Source organism: Myxocyprinus asiaticus, chromosome 4 (genome assembly GCF_019703515.2).
Source record: "Myxocyprinus asiaticus isolate MX2 ecotype Aquarium Trade chromosome 4, UBuf_Myxa_2, whole genome shotgun sequence".
NCBI classification, from domain to species: domain Eukaryota; kingdom Metazoa; phylum Chordata; class Actinopteri; order Cypriniformes; family Catostomidae; genus Myxocyprinus; species Myxocyprinus asiaticus.
The window spans coordinates 57,846,895-57,862,729 of NC_059347.1; the positions used below are offsets into that span (position 1 = coordinate 57,846,895).

The 15,835-nt window shown below is 38.0% G+C and overlaps 2 protein-coding genes across 6 annotated transcripts in view; one reads left to right on the forward strand and one right to left on the reverse strand.

Moving 5' to 3' along the window:
- Positions 1 to 15,835, reverse strand: part of LOC127440017 (NAD-dependent malic enzyme, mitochondrial-like) — a 714,514-nt gene that overhangs the window by 126,585 nt on the left and 572,094 nt on the right. The gene's annotated exons all lie outside the window — the stretch shown is intronic.
- The window catches only part of LOC127440020 (PDZ and LIM domain protein 5-like), a 65,999-nt gene that overhangs the window by 15,156 nt on the left and 35,008 nt on the right, over positions 1 to 15,835 (forward strand). For all 3 annotated transcript variants that reach the window (XM_051696386.1, XM_051696387.1, XM_051696388.1), the window contains exon 3: positions 6,534 to 6,685. In XM_051696386.1, coding sequence (XP_051552346.1) covers positions 6,534 to 6,685 — 152 coding nt within the window. The remainder of the gene's footprint in view (positions 1 to 6,533; positions 6,686 to 15,835) is intronic.

Genomic DNA, 15,835 nt, shown 5'->3' on the forward strand with positions numbered 1-15,835 from the left:
AGAACGAATCTCAGTTGTCTGAGACCGTCAATCCGTGCATCTTATCACGTGGCTTGTTGAGCGTGTTAACGCAGAGACCTAGTGCATGTGGAGGCATCATGCTATTCGCCATGCCCCACCGAGAGCGAGAACCACATTATAGCGATCACGAGGAGGTTAACCCAACGTGACTCTACCCACTCTAGCAACAGGGCCAATTGGTTGCTTAGGAAGCCTGACTGGAGTCACTCAGCACGCCCTGAATTCAAACTTGCGACTCCATGTGTGGTAGTAAGCGTCTTTACTTGCTGAGCTACCCATGCCCCCCATGAACTGATATCATTAAAAAATGTTAAACTATGGTAGGTTTCTCATTATCTTATAGATAATATTATAGTAACAGTTGCATTTTCATGTTTAATGAAAGTTTCCTTTTTTTAAATATGCTGTTTATCAAAAACTATTTTATAAAAAAATGTATTTTAAAAATAAAAAAATTATAAAATGTTTTCATTTTAGTTTCAGAGGGGTTTTGGGCACCTTAAGAGACCTGCTAAGACCAGCAAATCAGCATAGGCCTAATTCAGTTAACACATTTTTTTTATTTAACTTTTGTTATAGTTTTTATTAATGATAATAACACTGGTGTGGCAGAAAGAGACTTGATGCAGGATTGTGGAAAAGTAATAATACAATGATGAATGTGACTGTCTCAAATTTGTTTACAGTGTCTTGTATACCAGACAGTTGTGCGCACACGAGAGCATATGTCCTCCATCAGTGCTCTGACAGCGCATGTTTTTGTTTATGTAAGATAATCTTATTAACGAGATGGTCGTGTGATAATTGAAAAGTACTTAAGTGGTTTAAGTTTGAAAGTGGATTGTAGTATACACTCAGAGCAGTTTGGCAGGGGATCTCATGTTTTGCAGCCCTGCTCTACTGTCAGGCTGTGATTTCAGAGCTGGTTTTAATTCTGTTTGAATCTGAATGGTCCAGCCATTCCTGCCTTCAATTTTGAGTTGTTTCTGTAGCTCAACTGGTAGAGCATGGTGCTAGTAACACTAAGTTCATGGGTTTGATTCCTGAGGAACATATACTGTGTGTGTGTGTGTGTGTGTGTATATATATATATATATATATATATATATATATATATACAGTGCATCCGGAAAGTATTCACAGCGCTTCACTTTTTCCACATTTTGTTATGTTACAGCCTTATTCCAAAATGGATTAAATTCATCATTTTCCTCAAAATTCTACAAACAATACCCCATAATGACAACGTGAAAGAAGCTTGTTTGAAATCTTTGCAAATTTATTAAAAATAAAAAACGAAGAAAAATCACATGTACATAAGTATTCACAGCCTTTGCTCAATACTTTGTTGAAGCACCTTTAGTCTTTTTGAGTATGATGCTACAAGCTTGGCACACCTATTTTTGGGCAGTTTCTCCCATTCTTCTTTGCAGGACCTCTCAAGCTCCATCAGGTTGGATGGGGAGCGTCGGTGCACAGCCATTTTCAGATCTCTCCAGAGATGTTCAATCGGGTTCAAGTCTGGGCTCTGGCTGGGCCACTCAAGGACATTCACAGAGTTGTCCCGGAGCCACTCCTTTGTTATCTTGGCTGTGTGCTTAGGGTCGTTGTCCTGTTGGAAGATGAACCTTCGCCCCAGTCTGAGGTCCAGAGTGCTCTGGAGCAGGTTTTCATCAAGGATGTCTCTGTACATTGCTGCATTCATCTTTCCCTCGATCCTGACTAGTCTCTCAGTTCCTGCCGCTGAAAAACATCCCCACAGCATGATGCTGCCACCACCAAGATTTCAAACAAACTACTTTCACGTTGTCATTATGGGGTATTGTTTGTAGAATTTTGAGGAAAATAATGAATTTAATCCATTTTGGAATAAGGCTGTAACATAACAAAATGTGGAAAAAGTGAAGCGCTGTGAATACTTTCCAGATGCACTGTATATCTATCTATATATCTATATAATTTTTTTTTTCTCCCCAATTTGGCATGCCCAATTCCCAATGCGCTCTAGGTCCTCTTGGTGGCGTAATGACTTGCCTCAATCTGGGTGGCGGAGGATGAATCTCAGTTGCCTCCGTGTCTGAGACTGTCAATCCGTGCATCTTATCATGTGGCTTGTTGAGCGTGTTACCGCAGAGACCATTCTCCATGGCATCCACGCACAACTCACCATGTGCCCCACTGAGAGCAAGAACCACATTATAGCAACCACGAGGAGGTTAACCAAACGTGACTCTACCCACCCCAGCAACCGGGCCAATTGGTGGCTTAGGAAGCCTGACTGGAGTCACTCAGCATGCCCTGGATTCGAACTTGCGACTCCAGGTGTGGTAGTAAGCGTCTTTACTTGCTGAGCTACCCAGGCTCCCAACATATACAGTATATTAACAAAATGTATACTTTAAGTGCACTGTAAGTCTAGTATTTTTTGCCTTGACTCTATGTTATTTTAACTTGGTATCTCATTGTTTTGAGTTAGTAAGGGGATATTTTGACTTAAAAGAACACAAACGCAATTAATTTTTGACATTTATTGAATAATTTAACTTTGACAACATTGTCAAACAGATAACAACAAAATTCAAATGTGAAGTATGTAGTTTTAATGCCTCTAGAAAATTTGACAAATACTTTAGTAGAAAAGCACAAGCAATTTCACTTGGTGCAAATGTCGACATAAAACGAATAGAAATAGAAAAATACAATATACAGCCTTGATACAGTATTTATGTGTGTGTGTGTGTGTGTGTGTGTGTATATACTGTATATATGATGTATTACTAAAGCGATATCACACTCGCAATATTGCTATATGTCCCTATATCAGCACGGCTGTGATTCGGTCGAAGCCGAGTGCTCCAGATAATCACAGCTGTGCTGATATAGGGACATACAACAAGACTGTAAGTGTGATATTGCTTTTATACAACAGTTCAATGAACAAGTACATAAAAAAATAAATAAATAAAAAAAGGACGGTCACAAAGAAAGGTACTTGTGCGTGGAATTACTTTCTTACGCTACGGATCTTGGTCTGCCGTTGCTAGTTCAAAAGATGAGCCTTCCTTACTAATTCAGAAACATCACTTTAGGACTTGCAACGATGTCTTTGGTTGTTTCTTACAAGTTATTGGAGAAACAAGGATGTGCATGTGTGTTTGAGAGAGAGAGAGAGAGAGAGAGAGATAGAAAGCTATCGAGCATATGCGATTACCTGCGTCTGTTGCGACTCCCAAGCAGAGATGAACAGTAAAACTGTAGCTGTTAACTCTATTCCTCAGCTGTAGTCTTAGTCACCTTGCTGAAGACAATGGAATTTTGCTCAAATACATCCTATTTTCTCTGAATAAAAATAGCCGTCCAAGCGGGGGAGTATTTTGCGGTAGCCCAGTTCGTTTTCTACTCCGCCATGTTGAATGTTTACATCTCCTCCGAACGCAGAAACTCCAGTAGGGAAGCATCCTGAAAATGTGTGATTACTCAGTCTGTTGTGTCTCTCAGCTGTGACAAGCCTTAATGCTGAAGCTGTTAGTTTAACTCTACTTCCCAGCATAGTGTAGCAGTAATCCGAGCGATCATGGAGTGACCCGACGCGAAGATGAGGGTGGTTGCCTCCGCTAAGTGCTTTCAAATCATTTAACGCACATCTAGCCGTGGATTATCCAGTTTATACCATGGTCACTTGCCAGCATTAATTAGTTACAGTTGTCATTGATTTTTACAGTGCAAATTTTGACTGGAAGAATGGCAATAATGGTTAAATTTATCTACGGGTTGTTAGGTCTACAGTTCTGCCCATTCTAAATCAGACACAGGGATAAAGTAATGCGATAAACTACTGTTTTTGGAGACCAAACACTCTTTAAAAACTGTGAATTTAAATACTCAATCCAGAAATAATATTAGCTACATAATGTAGAAGGGTTGGCACTCCTCAGAACATGTAATATTTAATTCATGTTCTTTGTCATTTTCACATTGAGGAAAATCCAGCGTTGCTGACGTGACAGTGGTAAAAGTAGCACTTACTGTTAATGAAGAGTAGAAAATCATCCAAAACGCTCTAATCCTGCAGACTTTGACCTCTGAGACATCCATATTCTACCCATTAATAGAATATGATTGATTGAATTAGGAATTAAATTGCAATAGGGATTACAAAACAGCAAAAGGCTGCGAAATAGTCTCCATTTAGAACTTCAGTAAGTGATGTCTGATCACGGGGCACCCTCTAACTGTTATCTCTAGCGGCACATGTTGAGCAGGGCAGCAATTTTAGATGATTTCTATCATATTACAATTTAAATCGTATTGCCTCATCTTGACACATTTGATATGTCACGGTTACTTCCCCCTCCATGCAAAACAGCTGAATGTCAAAGCATACTTTCCTCACAAGCGCTTTGGGTGAGTAATATGGGACTGATGAACACTTTTGTCTTTTCTGTCTTTCTTGTAGCACTTCACAGTTGAATTTAAAGACAGAACTGCATGACTTGATGATGTTGTTTTGTGATGTGACGGTTAAACCCACCTCTGAGACAACAGTTGCGTCCGGAGGTCATTTGAACAGAGGCATAAAACTCTTGCAATGTCTAATTACAGAGGACAGCAGAGTAGTCGCATTAATATAGAAGGTTGATCAAAACTGACTGGAACTAACTGTGCATTAAATGGTTTTAATATGTCAAGTTTTTTGAAGGGCCCAAGATGCAGGATGGCAATGAAGGGGCTTTAATACAAAAAAAAAAAAAAAAACTCTCACAAGGGAGAAAATTAACAGCAAATCAAAAATAGGAATGAAAACTGGAAACAGACAGGAATAACTTGACTGGACTGGAGAAAAAATATAATGATATGGCAGGGAAAAAGAGACAAAGGAGAGAATATATATAGGGGAAAGGAAGATTGGATACAGGTGCTGCCAATAATCACGGGCAGCGTGAATCAGCACTGCCAAGGCAACACTGATTGCGCTGCTGAGTAGCACCTGTGAGAAACACAAGGGAGAGAGGGAAACACAGCACTTGGGACAGCCTGAGAGATGGGTGGAGGAAACTGTCACAATCCTGCCAAAACAGGAATAAAACAAGACCGAAGAAGCAGGATCATGACATAATTCACGCATTTCATCCAATCAGAATTGAATATTCAAACAGACCAAGGTATAATATATATTATACACACACATACACATATATGAAGTGACATGGGCAAAGTGGCATATAATTTATAGAAATAAAAAGCTGAACTGATTTAGTTTCATTAGTTACTATTTAAATCTTGTTTGAAAACAAGTCCTTGATTATGCAGTTCCTTGCACACTTCACCTTAAATAATGACTCTTATGATAAATGCACTGCAAGGCAGAGGTTACATTCTCTGCATTAATATGTATGTTGATGGATTCTCCTCTATGTATAATCAGAATATTTAACAAATACTTCAGAAATGACAACTAATGCCTCCTACACACTACACGACTTTCAAAGACGTTGGACTGTGGTATCGTTCATATTACACAACTGTCTGTCTTGTCATGGAAGTCGTAGGGTTTTCAAATTACACAAGGAATTGGCAACAGGTGTGAACACATTACAAAACATTTCACTATTGACGAATCCCCGACGACTCTGCCTGGACTCCAAATTACGTTTCACAACAGAGTACACATGAGAAGTGATACGAGATACGAAAACAAATGCATGATCATACGTTATGCATATCAGAATATGATGTGTATGTTTTTAATTGCCTTTACATAATGTGTAAAGACATCATATATTTTATTGGTTACAATATGAAGAAGTACCTCCTACTGAAAAATTTACCTATTTGCTTACCTGACTGTACAAGAGAATTGGCAATTTCTCTCCAACTCTTCTCTTTCTCCACCTGGTTGTGGTACAGTTCAGAGGAAACATCAAATAGGCACTGGTGCTCCTGCCAGTGTTCCACTAATTTTTCCTCCATTTCTTTGGTCCAATGAGACTTTCTTGATACTGCAGACATGCTAGTTGATGTTCTGTTGCAGGTACATCAGGACTACTCCCACTGAAACTTCCCATGCCCAGTTTCTTGCTCTCTCATTGGCTGTAGGTCAACACTGCAGTTGTATTCAGTACACATTTCACACTGCGCGATTTGGAATCGCAGACAGGTCCAGATGTTTAACATGCTAGATATCTCGCTGACATCGGCGACGCGTCGGCGCTTCTCTCAGATCGCGTCTTTGATAATTCATACATTGCGTTCGTCACTCACGGGAGCAAGCTCTGATTTGCCTATGATTTCGGGCTTTTGTCGGTGATCTCCACAAAACTTTCGGTGACTGAAATCGGGCCTAAAATCGTGTAAACTCGGCATAAGATGCTAAGTCTAAATCACGACCTACTGTGTCCAATTAACGACGTACTAACTGACATACAATTAAAAAAAATGGTTTGGACATTGTTGAGGGCTTCTGTATGTATCGCTATGTGATTTGTGACCTGTGTTTTCTTATTGTTTTTTAGCTGACGGATGGAGGAAAGGCTGCTAAAGTGGGCATCGCTGTTGGAGATCTGGTTCTCTCCATCGAAGGCATCAGCACTGATGGCATGAACCATCTGGAGGCTCAGAACAAGATCAAATCCTGCACAGAGCACCTCAATCTCACCTTACAGAAGTAAGAACATCCATACACTGCTTTAGTAATGGGTCATCCCTGTGAACCAGTGCTGTCACATTACACAAGCTCTTTCCACATGCTCAAGAGATGAACTCAATCCTTTTGTGTAAACACTCACAATCCCTCTCATGCAAAAACACACAGAGGTACACACAAGAGAGAACAAGTCGAGTAGAACAGTGTGTCGGCTAAAGAGTAACTTTTACACTAACAGGGCACATCTGTCTCTTGACAGCAACATATGGCGTCAGTCCACACTGAGGCATGTTTATAACAACAGGCAGATGAGAAAGAAAGAAATATGAGGCATAAAAGAGAGAAAAAACAATGGACATGATGATGGACATTACATGGACATGAAATATTGATGTGGAATAAAAAAAGAGTCCATGGAGTCACCAGAAACAGTTGCATTCCATTTCCGGTTTGCATTCTGTTGGTATTTGTTGCAAAAATTACCGTCTGACTGCTCATTATCTTATTACATGGCTGCTTACCATATAAATAATTAATTGGACATAAAATATTCATTTGAATTTAAATTAAGTTATTATTTGGAATAAAAAAGTCCATGGAGTCACCAGAAACAGTTTCATTCCACTTCCGTTTTGCATTCTGTTAGTATTTATGTGCCGAAAAATGACCGACTGACTGCTCATTGCCCTGCTTATTACATGGCTACTTACCATATAAATAATTAAATGTACATAAAATATTTATTTGAGTTTAAATTATGTTATTATGTGAGAAGAAATAGACATGGAGTCTCCAGAAACAACTGCATTCCACTTCCATAACATTAGTAAATGTTATGAACTAACAATGAACAATAACGCAGCATTTCTTAATCTTGGTTAATGTTAATTTATAAATATACTAATAGATTTTCAGTCCTTTTAAACATATGTGTCCCAGGTGAATCTGGATATCAGCAAGAGGTTAAAGCGTCTAGTGGGGTGGGACTGGGGGTTTGTAGAGAAATGTTCTCGGTTCAGGTAGTAGGGGTTCAGAGGGGGTTCAGATGGGGGGGTGGGGTATCAGAGCCAGCTCTGTTGAGCATTCTGCTCCGGTACCGTTTTCCTGATGGCAGGAGCTGGAAGAGACTGTGGGAGGGGATAGGTTGAGTCCTTCATGATGCTGGTGGCATCGTCCGTGGAATGGTTTGGACGGTATGCAAACTGGAACGGGTCGAGTATGTTAGTGAGGCTGGTCTTGATGTGATGCATGACTAACCTCTCAAAGCACTTTATCATGATTGGGGTCAGTGTTATGGGATGGTAGTCATTCAGGCAGGTCATGAGTGACTTCTTTGGTACAGGTATGATGGTGGTGGACTTGAGACATGTGGGGACGATTGCCTGGCTCAGCGAAGTGTTGAAGATGTCTGTGAAGACATCTGTCAGCTGTTCAGCACAGCCTCTCGGTACACGGCCAGGTATATTGTCGGGACCCACAGACTTGCGTGGGTTAATCCTGGATAAGGTCTTCCTCACTTCAGCTGGAGACAGGCAGAGTGCCTGGTCGTTGGGAGATGTAGGTGTTTTTCCCGCACAGGTGTGTCGTTCTGCGCTTCAAACCGTGCGTAGAAGTGGTTTAGTGCATCTTGGAGGCCTGTGATGTGGGCTTGTAGTCAGTGATGGTCTGAATGGCTTGCCACAAGCTCTGTGCATCTCTGCTGTCAGTGAAGTTATTATTGATTTTTTTGTGCACACAGCTTTTTTTCCTTCTTGATGCCACGGGACAGATTGGCTCTCGCTGTTGCATAACATGCATAATCTCGGGTCTTCAGCAGCCCACGAACCTCTGCTGTCAGCCATGGCTTCTGGTTGGCACGTGTGTTGACTGCCACATTATCAGTGCACTTCTTGATGTAAGCAGTCACTGTTTCAGTGTATTCTTGCAGGTCTGTGTGATTGTCGTAGGTGGCTGCCTCCTTGAACATGTTCCAGTCTATGTCCTGGAAGCAGTCCTGAAGTGCTGAGGTAGCATCCTCTGGCCATACTGTGATCTGTTTTTGAACTGGTTTAGTGAAATGTGAAATGGGACTGTGAAAGGATTCAAACCAGATTTGAATTTGCATTGCCCACATGAGCACCACAACTCAACATGAGAGAGCAATTAGCCTCAGGCCATCTCACACACACACATACACACACACACACACACACACACACACACACACACACACACTGACACATAACTGGTAGGAAACATTGTGCTCAGTGGTGACAGAAGAATGCTCATGGATTAATCCAGTGGAAATCAAAACATGTGAGAGACTACACTTATACATATGCTGTTTAGCCAGAGGGGAACTGTCTCCCCCCTCCCTTTAGTCAGGGTTTTTACTATGCTCTGTTGTGGTTTGGATTTACCTCTTTACTACCTCATATTAAAGAAATTTTATCCGCTATTTGTAATTACACAGCAGTCTGCAGTAAGTATTAAGTGATTTTACTCATTATTGTGCATTTGTGCACAACAAAAACGGCATGCAACAAGCAGCAAGAAATGTTCTTTATCTGTCAGAGCCCAACACTAAAAAGACAGTGTGTGTTTTTGTGTGTATATGGGCCTTTCACTGTTAATGGATGCCATTCGAGTTTTATTGGAGAGGCATGGAGATGCCAAACTCAGCTCTACCTGCAGTTATGGTGGAGAGATTTGGAGTTTTATGAGCTTTGCATTGATTCTCATAGATTACAGCAGATTACAGAGAGAGAGAGAGAGAGAGAGAGAGAGAGAGAGAGAGAGACTCCATGTTAATTAAAACCACATGAAGTGAATTATTTTATTGTTTTCTTATTTCATTGTTTTCTTCTCATTAGCTTTAGCTTGTAAGAACTTTACTAGTGCATTTATACACATATGAATACTTTTATTAAAAGGGCATATTTTTATTTCTCCTAAGGTGTTTTAGGAGAAACATCTGAGACATCGTAAATGAGTCATTTGATTTTTTCTCTGAAGTCCACTTATAATGTTAGTCAAGGTTGCTTCCCACTAAAAAATTTAGTGTTTCATGACCAGTTTCCACCCTCTCTCTGATCCTTAGAATTGAACAGGCTGTTTTTGCTTACTGTAACTTTATAGCTGAAGTTTGTTAAAAAATAAAAAACTTTTTTTTTAACATGCTTTCTTCTATCCAAGCTTAATATGCAGCATTATCTATAAGTAAGCTAACTATTTGTAGGCTGATTTCCCTGAAGTGTTGATTGAAATTGATTATTATTATTAAAAAAAAATTTTGTAGGGTTGTTTGCCCTTAAAAGCTCTTTCTCAACAGCTTGACTGAATATGTAAACTTAGCTACACTGGCACCCAAAAGTTTGGAATAATGTACAGATTTTGCTGTTTTGGAAGGAAATTGGTACTTTAATTCACCAAAGTGGCATTCAACTGATCACAAAGTATAGTCAGGACATTACTAATGTAAAAAACAGTACCATCACTATTTGAAAACAGTCATTTTTGATCAAATCTAGACAGCAGCCATCACTCCAACACCTTATCCTTGAGTAATCATGCTAAATTGCTCATTTGGTACTAGAAAATCACTTGCCATTATATCAAACACTGCTGAAAGCTATTTGGTTCATTAAATGAAGCTTAACATTGTCTTTGTGTTTGTTTTTGAGTTGCCACAGTATGCAATAGACTGGCATGTCTTAAGGTCAATATTAGGTCAAAAATGGCAAAAAAGAAACAGCTTTCTCTAGAAACTCATCAGTCAATCATTGTTTTGAGGAATGAAGGCTATACAATGCTTGAAATTGCCATAAAACTGAAGATTTCATACAAAGGTGTCCACTACAGTCTTCAAAGACAAAGGACAACTGGCTCTAACAAGGACAGAAAGAGATGTGGAAGGCCAGATGTACAACTAAACAAGAGGATAAGTACATCAGAGTCTCTAGTTTGAGAAATAGACGCCTCACATGTCCTCAGCTGACAGCTTCATTGAATTCTACCCGCTCAACATCAGTTTCATGTACAACAGTAAAGAGAAGACTCAGGGGTGCAGGCCTTATGGGAAGAATTGCAAAGAAAAAGCCACTTTTGAAACAGATAATCAAAAAGAAAATGTTAGAGTGGGCAAAGAAACACAGACATTGGACAACAGATAATTGGAAAAGAGTGTTACCCATTGAGCTTTTGTGGGATCAGCTAGACTATAAGGTGCGTGAGAAGACCCCTGAGTATCTGGACAAACTGACAGCTAGAATAACAAGGATCTGCAAAGCTGTCATTGCTGCACGTGGAGGACTTTTTTGATGACAACTCTTTGAAGTAGTTTAATTTTTTTTTTCAAACTGTAATAGTAATTTTTCACGTTATTAATGTCCTGACTATACATTGTGATCAGTTGAATGCCACTTTGTTGAATCAAAGTACCAATTTCTTTCCATAAGAGCAAAATCTGTACATTATTCCAAACTTTTGGCCGCCAGTGTAAATCCCAACAACAAATTTAGTCAATTTTTTTATTATTATTATTTTATTCCCAGTCTTGATTGTGTATATATGTGTGTTTTATTTATCGTTCTACTTGTGCATTTACGGTTTGGGTTTGCTTATGGGGCATTGACTCTTGGCTATACCATGTCGAAAACAACTAGTTCTGAATGCTAAAAATATACACAAGTGCCTAATCTTAATCAGAGCTCAAACTTTCAATCAAATAGAATACGTCCACCTGATTCAATGGGTTGCTTGATTACTTGGCTTTGTAAGAGGTCTTTTGTTGACTGATTGGAGGGGAAGTTTAGCTTAATTCAATTAAACTAGCTGGATTCCAACCTCAGCACCATTACAGGCTTATTTTGGCCTGTTGACAGTCCTCTGCAGTTGGCTTTCAAAATCGTTCTAGAAATAAAAACCCTTAAGGTATACAAACAAGTCATCCATTTTGACATCCATATGATTCAGGTAATGACCCTTTCAGTGTATTTCCATGAACTGGCTCAATGCTGGAAGTTAATGATTCAGTCTTTGCACCATTTTAGTTTAGTTTATTATTCTAAATGGACATTGTTTTCTTGAAATGACACTTCTTGTTCTGGGTCTGGTTTGTGATTAAGTTTGTACAGTCTGTAAAATTTTTACTCACCATTTAACTCTAACACATGGAAGACATTGTGGGACAATATGTAGAATAATACAGAATAATATGTAGAGTCATTTAGAATAATTTATCCTCTTTGTATACCCCCATTCTGTATGTTTATTGGGTTTGTATAATTATCATGCACTGTTTGCGATTGGAAGCATGTCATCAAGAAAGTGCTAGCTTTCCCAGCAAATAAACTACATTTTTTGATTCTTGAAGTTCTGATTGTTGAGTGTTAACTCAATCTCCCAAATATCTGACATTTCCACATTATTCTGAAAGAAAAACGTCCTGATGTTTCATCTTGATTTGAATCCCATTCTTATAAGCCCTCATTTAGACACTCACAGATGATGACAGAAATGTTTGTCTTCACACCTCAATTTATACAAATAATTCATTTATTATGACTGACAGTTTGTTTGGTGCATTTACAAGAAAAAACACGAAAAAATTAAAGATTCCAGAGTTTGCCACTATCTGACTTGAATCAGGTAACAGGCCAGGTTTAGCTCAGTTTTTCAAGTAGATAATATTGGGATTGCATCAACTTTGGGTTTGTGATTGAGGAAAAATATATTATTACATATGTTTTCATTTTAACATAATTCGATTTGTGCATGCGTGCACAGTATTTGAGCTGTGACAATCTGTCAAATCAAGTCATTTTTATTTTTATACAACATGAAAATAATGGCAATATTAGTTAGCTATGTGTAATACAAGCCATTTATTATTTAAGTAAACTGAGTAGATTTTTGTTAGTCAATGTTTAAAATTAAATTAAATTGATTGAACTGCAAGACTGATGATTAAGTGTCTTTGAAGTCTATCCCGAATTGACTGCTGAGGTGCACGTAGATGCAGTGTCCTTTGCTGTTTGGCTGAAAAAGGCAAAGTAACTGTTAGTTGGCAGTAATTTATTGTCTGTGTATTCAATTTTAACAGAATGAAGTGGTACAAGCACTGTTCAGTGAAGCTTTAATTGCTGTTTGATTGAATTGCATTATTAGATTTGCTGTTGCATTTAGAATTGTTGTCAATTGCATCACATTTGCGTCTAATGCTGCGCCACAATTTGCATACTATCCATTCAATAAATATTATTGGTGTAATATTTCCAGTGGATTTTTGCAGTGTGCATCTCCACGTTTTTTTTTTTTTAAGCTAAAATTACCCGCAACCTTTAGTAATTTATGATGGTTCTCCTTTGACTTTTTCAGAAGTACAAAAGTGGCAAGGAATTCGTTTACATTTATTTCATTCAACCATTTATATTATTATTTCAGAAGCAGTTTTTAAATGTACAGTATGAACATAAAAGTGAATAGTGGATTTTAATGTAATGAATGAAGGTAGATGCTGACATTTACATGCAAACAGTCACAAGACACAATTTTATGACGTAGTAGTACGTCCCAATACAGGCATACTGTCTTACTACTTATACAGAAGTATGGACGTTTCCATCACCAGTAAAGTGCACACTTTTAAAAATAGAAGTTTCAGGTTTCAGATTTGGGTCAGAATTGATCTTACAGGGACAGTTTATACCAAAATGAAAATACTGTTTTCATTTCCAACCCTCATGTTGTTCTAAGCCTTTGTCTTTCTTTCTTAAGTGGAACAAAAAAGATGTTATGGGCTCAGTAACCATTCACTTTTATTCCATCTTTTATCCATACAATGAAAGTTTGTGATGACTGAGGCTGTGAATGATGACAAAGTTATAATTTTTGCTGAATTATCCCTTTAAAATTTAACAGCACAGGTTGTGTTGGGTTGGGTCACAAGATCTCGATTACAATGTCGGATTCGGGCTTCAATTTAAGTCCCGTGCAGAGTTTGTGTGTGTGTTAGAAGGTCAGTTTGCCCTCACATGAACAAGCCTCATACATGATTTATTTGCATGTGTTTTTTTTCTTATGACAGCTCTCAAAGTATTATATTACTTCATTATACCCCACACCATTTTATCTCTAAACTGTGTGTGTGTGTGTGTGTGTGTGCATGTGTGTGTGTGTGTACTGCAATGTCTTAACTGTCTGTGAACTGAAAGTGTAAGATGAAGCCTGTATCACTAGAACAAACACATTTCTCACACACTCTCCAGCAGATTAGCTCATCCCTACACTGAGGAAATCTGTCCTGTGTGTTTATTGGCTTTTACAGGATATCACAGCTGGGTAAAATCCCATTTCCATTTACAGAGATATACGAGGATAAAAATCAACATTTGGACAAAAGATTGAAGATGTTTTTTGTCATATTTCATGGTTTGCTCCTGTGAGCAATAAACACGTATCAGTTCAATGTCTGCTATCTACTGAACGGAATTCCTCTAGTTCATGGGAACATTGTCTTTTTCTTTTCAACTTTATTTTTACAGCCAATATTTACATAGCAATTAATGTGAAGTGAAGTGAAGTGAAAAAGTAAAGTGAAAAAGTAATGTAAAGTGAAGTGAAAAATGTAAAGTTAAAATAAAGTGAAGTGAAAAAGTAATGTGAAAAGGTAAAGTGAAGTGAAAAAGTAAAGTAATGTGAAGTGAAGAAGTAATGCGAAGTGAAGTGAAAAAGTAATGTGAAGTGAAAAAGTAATGTGAAGTGAAGTAAGTGAAGTGAAGTGAAAAAGTGAAATGAAGAGAAAAAGTGAAGTGAAAAAGTAATGTGAAGTGAAGTGAAAAAGTAATGTAAAGTGAAGTGAAGTGAAAAAGTGAAGTGAAGTGAAAAAGTAAAGTGAAGTGAAGTGAAAAAGTAATGTGAAGTGAAGTGCAAAAGTAATGTGAAGTGAAGTAAGTGAAGTGAAGTGAAAAAGTGAAATGAAGTGAAAAAGTGAAGTGAAAAAGTAATGTGAAGTGAAGTGAAAAAGTAATGTGAAGTGAAGTAAGTGAAGTGAAAAAGTGAAATGAAGTGAAAAAGTGAAGAAGTGAAAAAGTAATGTGAAGTGAAGTGAAAAAGTAATGTAAAGTGAAGTGAAGTGAAAAAGTAATGTGAAGTGAAAAAGTAATGTGAAGTGAAGTGCAAAAGTAATGTGAAGTGAAAAAGTAATGTGAAGTGAAGTGCAAAAGTAATGTGAAGTGAAGTGCAAAAGTAATGTGAAGTGAAAAAGTAATGTGAAGTGAAAAAGTAATGTGAAGTGAAGTAAGTAAAGTGAAGTGAAGTGAAAAAGTAAAGTGAAGTGAAGTGAAGTAAGTAATGTGAAGTGAAGTGCAAAAGTAATGTGAAGTGAAGTGCAAAAGTAATGTGAAGTGAAGTAAGTGAAGTGAAGTGAAAAAGTGAAATGAAGTGAAAAAGTAATGTAAAGTGAAGTGAAAAAGTAATGTAAAGTGAAGTGAAGTGAAAAAGTAATGTAAAGTGAAATGAAGTGAAAAAGTGAAGAAGTGAAAAAGTAATGTGAAGTGAAGTGAAAAAGTAATGTAAAGTGAAGTGAAGTGAAAAAGTAATATGAAGTGAAAAAGTAATGTGAAGTGAAGTAAGTAAAGTGAAGTGAAGTGAAAAAGTAAAGTGAAGTGAAAAAGTAAAGTGAAGTGAAAAAGTAATGTAAAGTGAAGTGAAAAAGTGAAGTGAAGTGAAAAAGTAATGTGAAGTGAAAAAGTAAAGTGAAGTGAAGTGAAAAAGTAATATGAAGTGAAAAAGTAATATGAAGTGAAAAAGTAATGTAAAGTGAAGTGAAGTGAAAAAGTAATTGTAACACTTCTCAGTTAAAGGAGGAGGCGAGAAGCAGATTTTCTGGTTCAGGTGAGCGTTTTATTCTCCCCACTGCAGCAAATGCACTCTTTCAGGGCTCTCACCATGTTCAATAACTCAATTTAAACATAAACAACTACTTCAGTAAAATAAACTCTCAGCTTTACACTAATAAGCTCTTGGCTTCAGAATCAGGTCTCTAGTGCCCAGGTTCTCTCTCTTCTGAGTGCTGCGTGGCCCTCTTTATGCCGCTCTCCCTGTGCTCACTGAAATTATAGACAGGTGTTGGACATAATTTAGCTCAGGTGTAAGCGCCCTTACCGCTTTCCCTCTCTCCGGAGAGATGCT